General features: G+C 40.9%; 2 protein-coding genes and 1 non-coding gene across 5 annotated transcripts in view; 1 reads left to right on the top strand and 2 right to left on the bottom strand.

Moving 5' to 3' along the window:
* Positions 1–359: 359 nt before the first annotated feature.
* LOC137962391 (serine/threonine-protein kinase-like protein CR4) lies at positions 360–4,010 on the top strand. Its single transcript, XM_068809225.1, has 2 exons — positions 360–685; positions 765–4,010. Exon 2 carries the CDS (start codon positions 1,035–1,037, stop codon positions 3,741–3,743), a length of 2,709 nt encoding a protein of 902 aa, XP_068665326.1. The 5' UTR covers positions 360–685; positions 765–1,034; the 3' UTR covers positions 3,744–4,010.
* A 57-nt stretch (positions 4,011–4,067) lies between these two features.
* On the bottom strand, positions 4,068–4,139 carry TRNAT-UGU (transfer RNA threonine (anticodon UGU)). Its single transcript has one exon. It is a non-coding gene; the product is annotated as a tRNA-Thr (tRNA).
* Positions 4,140–4,501: 362 nt separating this feature from the next.
* Positions 4,502–7,485, bottom strand: part of LOC137962389 (eIF-2-alpha kinase GCN2) — a 43,395-nt gene continuing 40,411 nt past the window's right edge. For 2 of the 3 annotated variants that reach the window (XM_068809221.1, XM_068809222.1), the window contains exons 26-29: positions 5,612–5,697; positions 5,394–5,496; positions 5,120–5,242; positions 4,502–4,900 (exon numbers count right to left, since the gene is read on the bottom strand). In XM_068809221.1, coding sequence (XP_068665322.1) covers positions 4,790–4,900; positions 5,120–5,242; positions 5,394–5,496; positions 5,612–5,697 — 423 coding nt within the window. In that variant the 3' untranslated portion in view covers positions 4,502–4,789. Of the gene's footprint in view, positions 4,901–5,119; positions 5,243–5,393; positions 5,497–5,611; positions 5,698–7,485 lie in introns of those variants that run through there. The other variant, XM_068809223.1, reaches the window with a different exon arrangement.

Below are 7,485 nucleotides of genomic sequence, written 5' to 3'. Positions count from 1 at the left end.
CAAAGCAGAAAAGACCAAAAACATGGAGACTGGGGACGAAGCACGAAGAGGGTCTTGATCAAGCAGAGAAAGAAGAGGAAAATGAGTGAAAGATTGTCTGTGAATTGCGCATGTTCATGGAGAATTTGAAACCATGGACATGTGTGCAGAAACAGAGGCTTGAGATGATCAAAGCAATAAATTTTCGTGCAGAGACTCACCTACACCCCCCGCCTATAATCGGAGCTGGAATTTATTGCAATTCAATGCCCTCTCAACGTCACCATTCCTGCGGACCTCTGTGACTCGTCTCTTCCCAACTTTCTTCTTTCTAACAGCAAATAATACTAAAATATTGTAAAACAGGAAGCCAAGAAAGAAGAAGCGTCGAGCGGATCTTGGGTAGAACGCTGGAAGATGAATTCACGGTTCCTTATTCATTTGGAGATGCAGATATATTGTCGGAGAAACAGAAAAATAAAAATCTAAGTTCTGCTTTCTTTTTTCTTTCCCTTTTTTTTTATTTGTAGTTGTTGATGTATTGGAGGTGAATAAAAGAAGTCAACTGTTTTGTCACCTGAAGGTGTTGAAGAAACGAACCAGACTTGCTCAAGAGGTAATGTTGGTGGTGAGTTTTTTGGTTCGACCAGAGGTTGAACTTTAGAGGCTCCCTGCTTGCCCTCTGGATTGAATGCGGAAAAGTCAGGTATGTAGTTCTTCCCAAATGAAAATGGTATAGTTCTGAAGTTTGAAAATCTGCTAAAACAGGGGCTTTTCCCATACAGTTTTGAAGGTGCAGCCTGGGAGAGCTGAATACATTTCATCGTAATGGAATGACAGATTCGGAGATGAAAGCTTCGGAGGAAAAAGGAGCTTTTAACTTGAAGCATGGATGGTGGAGGCTACTCAGAATTCAGTCGACTCTTCAACATATACTCCCACGAGATATCTCAAAAATGTCTCGAAGAATCCATTGCCGAGTAGAAATGTTTTTGGATGATCAGATTTAGAGCGGCGTCCTCAATCATTCAGAGATTTCTCCTCAAATCTTACAGATGAGTACCCCTAGAAATGGCCTTCTCCTCCAACTACTCGTTTACGTGGTGGTTTTCTGTCCCGGATTAAATGTCTCGGGTCTGGGCTCCATGTCTTCCATTGCTGTTTCTTACGGTGAAGATGGTCCTGCTTTCTGCGGTTTGAGCTCTGACGGATCCCACCTTGTCACATGCTATGGTACTGATTCTTCTATCGTCTATGGAGCGCCTTTCAGATTCCCATTCTTGGGCTTAACCGGAGGAGACGGATTTGTCTGCGGGCTTTTACTAGATTCAAGCCAACCTTTCTGCTGGGGAGACAACATCTATATCCAGATGGGAATCCCTCAGCCTATGCTTGGAGGAGCCTCTTACTCCGGTTTAAGTGCAGGAGATCATCATCTCTGTGGTTTGAGGAAGCCCATCGATGGAAGCCAAACAAACACTTCCATAGTAGACTGCTGGGGCTATAACATGACTGCTACTCAAACATATCCAGGTAAGATGGCGTCTATCACCGCTGGGTCTGGCTTCAATTGTGGTTTGTTTGCTGAAAACAGGACTGCTTTTTGTTGGGGAGATGAAACTGGGAGCGGGGTGATTAGTTTGACCCCCAAAAGGTTAAAGTTTCAGATGATTTCAGCTGGTGGGTTTCATGTCTGCGGGGTATTAATGGGTGCTAAATCTAGAGTCTTTTGCTGGGGAAGAAGCTTAACCTTGCAAGGAGAGTCGGATAATGTTGGGGGTAATGTGGATATAGCACCTTTAAATTCAATGTTAACGATTGTGGGTGGTCGATTTCATGCTTGTGGAATCAAAAGTTACGATCATGGAGTGGTTTGCTGGGGATTTACGCTCGAAAACAGTACACCAGCCCCTAGAAGAACGAAGTTGTATGCCATTGCTGCTGGAGACTATTTCACATGTGGAGTTCTTGCAGAGCATTCTCTTCGAGCTATTTGCTGGGGCTCCAATTTTCCAGCGTCTCTTCCGCTCGCGGTCTCTCCAGGTCTCTGTGTTAACTCACCTTGCGGATCCGATTCCTATGAATTTAGCCATGGCAGCAGTTCGGAAGTCAGTTTCTGCAAGCTTCCAAACTCGAGAGTTTGTTTGCCTTGCAGTCAAGGGTGCCCAGTTGATATGTACCAGGCAATGCCCTGCTCGCGAAAGGCTGATCGAATATGTGAATTCAACTGCTCAATCTGTTCCTCTTCGAGATGCTTATCTAATTGTTCTACTATAGGAGCCAGGACGAACAAAAAATTCTCCTCTCTTCAAATGCCTATCTTTGTTGCAGAACTCGTGTTTGCTGTCTTCTTGGTATGTTCAGTTGCCTTGGTTGCTTGCATATGTGTTCGATACAAATCACCGAAATGTCATTGTACCACACCGGACTCAAAAAAATTAAAAAGTCGAACATGTTCTTTCCACAAGGATTCCGTAAAAGTCCGGCCTGATTTGGAAGAGTTGAAGATCAGGCGAGCTCAGACGTTTACATACGAAGAGCTGGAAAAGGCCACCGGAGGTTTTAGAGAAGAATCACAAGTGGGCAAGGGCAGTTTCTCGTGCGTGTTCAAAGGGGTCTTGAAGGATGGAACCGTCGTAGCAGTTAAAAGGGCAATAATGGCTTCTGATAACATGAAGAAAAACTCCAAGGAATTTCACACTGAACTCGATTTATTATCCAGGTTAAATCACGCCCACCTGCTCAATTTGCTCGGTTATTGCGAAGAAGGTGGGGAAAGGCTTTTAGTTTATGAGTACATGGCTCATGGATCTTTGCACCGGCATCTCCATGGAAAGAATCCAAGTCTGAAAGAGCAACTGGATTGGGTCCGAAGAGTCACCATAGCCGTTCAGGCAGCTCGTGGGATCGAATACTTGCATGGATATGCTTGCCCCCCTGTAATTCACAGAGACATCAAGTCTTCAAATATACTAATCGACGAAGAACACAATGCCAGAGTTGCAGATTTTGGTCTTTCTCTGTTGGGACCTGTTGATAGTAGCTCTCCATTGTCTGAGCTTCCAGCCGGAACTCTTGGATACCTTGACCCAGAGTACTATAGACTTCATTATCTTACAACAAAATCAGATGTTTACAGTTTTGGAGTCCTCCTACTGGAAATTTTAAGTGGGCGTAAAGCTATAGACATGCAGTATGAAGAAGGGAATATAGTCGAATGGGCAGTCCCACTCATTAAAGCTGGGAACATTTCATCAGTCCTTGACCCAGTGCTGAAACCACCATCAGAGCTTGATGCTTTGAGGAGAATCGCTAATGTGGCATTCAAATGTGTAAGGATGAGAGGAAAAGAAAGGCCTTCGATGGATAAGGTGACCACAGCTTTGGAGCAAGCTCTTGCTCTGTTAATGGGAAGTCCAAGCAACGAGCAACCGATTCTTCCCACTGAGGTCGTTTTAGGAAGTAGCAGATTGCACAAGAAGCCTTCTCAGAGATCTTTCAACAGGTCAGGTTCAGAGATTACTGACACAGCGGAAACGGAGGATCAGAGGATTGAGTTTAGAGCTCCTTCATGGATAACATTTCCCAGTGTAGCCTCATCTCAGCGGAGAAAGTCTTCAGTATCGGATGCCGACGGAGATCCCAAGAGTTTGGACAATCGGAATGCCGGTAGCATCGGTGGTGGTGATGGGTTGAGAAGCTTGGAGGAAGAGATTGGCCCTGCGTCTCCTCAGGAGGACTTGTACTTGCAGCACAACTTTTAGGCAAGATCTCTCTGGTGTTTTTTACCCAGCATGGGGGGATTACATGGCAAATGCCAGGCATTTGCCATGTAATGATTGTTTGGAGTCAAGATTGTTCCTTTGTTGGGGAATTGCCATTTGATAGCTGAGAGTTTGAGTTTAATTCGAATATTTGGAGTGGCAGTGGGTGAGTAATTGCCATATATCAATCTGTGCTTCTAACTGCACGGGAATCTGAAGAGTGAATTTCAGTGGGACAGGTTTCATGTGTCTTCGTTTTGTTTAAAAATGGTCACCTAATTCATATCTGCTCCCTAACATGAAAGTAGAAATTTGCAAAAAAATTGCCCTCACGCAGGATCGAACTACGGACCTTCAGTTTACAAGACTGACGCTCTACCACTGAGCTATAAGGGCTGTCTTCCGTTAAAGATTTTTTATATTTTAAATCTTTTTTTTAATCCTTATACCTGTTGTTATTACCGACCACTGATAATTCATAAGCCATGAGTAAAGAGAGGCTAAAGAAATTAATTTAGATGATCTTGGGCCTTTGTTTAAAAGGTCACATGAGAATGAGCTTGGGTTCAAATCTCACCAAGGATAAATGGGTGTGTGTGTGAGAGTAATTAACATTCAGCGAATTACTTTGGTTTCTTCTTTACCACATGAACTCACCTATTTTTGCATTTAGAAAGCAAAACGGTAAAACAGTGACTGCACAAGTTTCTGCTTTTGAGCCCAAAAAAACAACCCTCCAACATTGCAAATGTAGAAGGTGGGAGACTGGGTTTCCAGCTTTTGCTTCTTTGTGATGCACAAGTTTATCTCCAGGTGAGCCTTCGTTTCTGTCAAAGGTACATTGGCATTGGAATAGCTTTTAGAAGCATCTCTCCTCTATGGAGCCAATATGATAGAACTTCATCACATCCCTCAGGAGCCAATCTTTACTTATGTATAAACTATTTACATTCGTCCATATTACAGTGCTTGTATTTACAGTCTTACAACATTGCACAACTTGTAAATTGGAAGAAGAACAAAATTGTGGATGAAACTTTGCTATATTAATTCCATATAGAGATGTTCCTAAATTGTGTTGCCATTGCTTCAGTCAGAAACTTAACGAGGCCTGCCCTTTGTACCTCTCTTTCCTTCTTAAGTTCAAGATGTCGGACCTACAGCAATCAATAACTTGCTACATTAAGGAATTTAAATGCTTAACAGTGTTAAGGTAAATGGACTTAACACACATGGAAGCAAACGTATGAGAACATCTGACAACGGTAAAAATCAAAGAAAAAGTTTTACTAGCCCTTTGCAATCATGTAACAACTAATTAGTATATGTTCCACTGCCTACACAGCCGACATAAACTGCTATGCAAAGAACACTACCTTGACTGAGTCCGTTTGAGACAGGCCACTTCCTGTCACAATGACAAGGCATTTAATATCATGCTCGTTTGCATATTCATACTGCTCTGTGAGGCTTGGATCGGCCATAGGAACAAACTCAGCCTGAAAAAAACATAGATATGCAGTAAAGTAAGAAAAATGATGGCCTAATGAAACATTCTGCAAGAGGTTCTTCCAGATTCTGCAATTTAACAAAATATTCACTAGAAAAAGGGGAATGCTGCGGACATAATGAGATCATTATCATGGTGACCTTGATGTTCTCCTGCCACAGCTCAGCAGCTAGTTCCATGCGCTCTAACAATAAGCCACCTCCACCTCTTGAACAGATCAGAACATTTAAGCTTTGCTCATTTCTGCATCAGCATCATGGGAAACTATCTCAGCTTTTATATTGAAACCAAGAAAACTTTTTTTCAAAGCATATTGAAGTCATTGAGGTATAAACAGAGACTAGGAAAAAGACTTGACCTTGAGGACTTGATTTCGGCTGAAGAAAGATGGAGAAGCTTTTCTAAGGCGATACTGGTCCCCACTGCACCAGGATAGCTTGATTTCTATCCAAATCAAATGAACAGAAGTTTCAGCCAGCCATGGAACTCATATTTCCCAGATTTTATTAGCAGAATAACTAAAGCAAGACTTATAATTCTAAATGTCAAATTAATGAGAACAAGGATTTGTAATTTTGACTAAATAATTATACGAGGACTTTTTATTTTTTTTAATAATGCAGCTTCTTCCAATCTGCAGAACTGTGTTCAACAAAGTCTTTGTCCTGTAGAGACAGCAAGATTTAATGACATACTTGTGAAATGGGAAAAAGTCCCTTATTGATAAATCTTAAGAGTAGTGATTGGGTAAAAAGGTTAAGCAATAAGCCTCCTAAATAGCTAATTATTTTGGGATGCAACAGGGTTCAACTTAACATGGTATGAGAACGATCAATCTGATTGCTGTGGGATTTTAAGCAAGAACCTTTCTCCTCCTCAAGTCTGTAAACTCTCCAAGAAGAAGAATTTGACAAAATTGTTGCTGATTGAAGATAAAGTTTAGACCTTTTTCCCTTTATTTGTGTTATAAGTCTCACGTTGAAGGCTTGTATTGTCAATTGAATAACTTTATGAAATTTTGTTGCCCTTAGAGGGTTCTATCCCAATCCTGTGCTTGGGCAAGTTTTCCAGACTCGTGTCCTACCCGTGTTGTGATCCTTAGGGCTGACATCAGCCCTAATTGACATCTTCTGAAGTTGTTTCTCTCAGATTATGACAGTGGACTTATGTTCATATCAATTGTGCTTCAGTGCCTTAGTTTTATCTGTTGTCTAGGCTCCACCTCATTTATGCCGCCTTATATAGTGCTCCATTAGTGCTATTTTTATGCTGGTTGACATGGTAGTATATTCCAACATTTATTTGTGAAAATTCTGGTGGTTGTTGTTAGTGAATGATGGGCTGATTCAAGAGAAATGATTATACCAAGCAAAGAGTTTGGGAATATAGATAGTAAGGATACCATTGTGAGCATCACAGAGAAATAAAATGGACAAAATTATTTTGACTAGTCCAATTCTGTCAAAATTTATATGAAGGCTAAGTGAAAGTCAAGATACTTGAGAGATGATCTTCCTGACCTGATAACTGATGACTGAGAGGATAGTTAAGTCATGATTTAGCTGCTAAATAGGATGGAATCAAAGTTCACAACCAAGTGATTGGGATATCTCCAAAGAAATTTGGAAGTTGCTAAAGGTTGTATGATCAAGAGAATAACTTATCTAGAATCTATGCGCTGTATTCAAAAATGTTTTGGATTAAAGAGGGGAAGAAGTTCAGTTATTGATTATTTTGGTAAGTTGCAAAGTATCTTATGGGACATTGAGACATATCATTCCTTTACCACTAAGGAATCTGAGCTTCGAGCACAGTTGGAACAATTTCAAGTAGCCAAATTTCTTGATGGTTTGGGGTTAGTGTTAGAGTGAGTGGTCAAACAGAAGAAATTAAGGATCGGTTTATGGTGGCATGAGTTGTCAAAGAGAAGATTTTACGGATCAGTTACAATCAGTTTCCTTCTTTCATGGATCGTCCATGATATCAGGAGGAATAGCATGTCATCATTGAATTTCTCTCCTTGTATTGTGTTATATATACATTGTAAATCAAAGAGAAAAGTATATAAAATAAAGGATTCATCATTGCAAGTACTGGTTTCTAGATTTATTTTCAGAGTTAACATGGATCAGATTTTAAATGTCATACTTGAATTTTAGCCAAAAGTCATCGTGTACCTTATCCGGTACGCTTACATAGAAGTGAAATTTCTTTTGCCTTAATTCATTCTGA

Source organism: Aristolochia californica, unplaced genomic scaffold, assembly GCF_029961685.1.
Source record: "Aristolochia californica isolate CCGP_79_NKW_82.1479 unplaced genomic scaffold, dmAriCali1.0.hap1 SCAF_4, whole genome shotgun sequence".
NCBI classification, from domain to species: Eukaryota; Viridiplantae; Streptophyta; class Magnoliopsida; order Piperales; family Aristolochiaceae; genus Aristolochia; species Aristolochia californica.
This window is presented reverse-complemented; position numbering and strand designations above follow the sequence as displayed.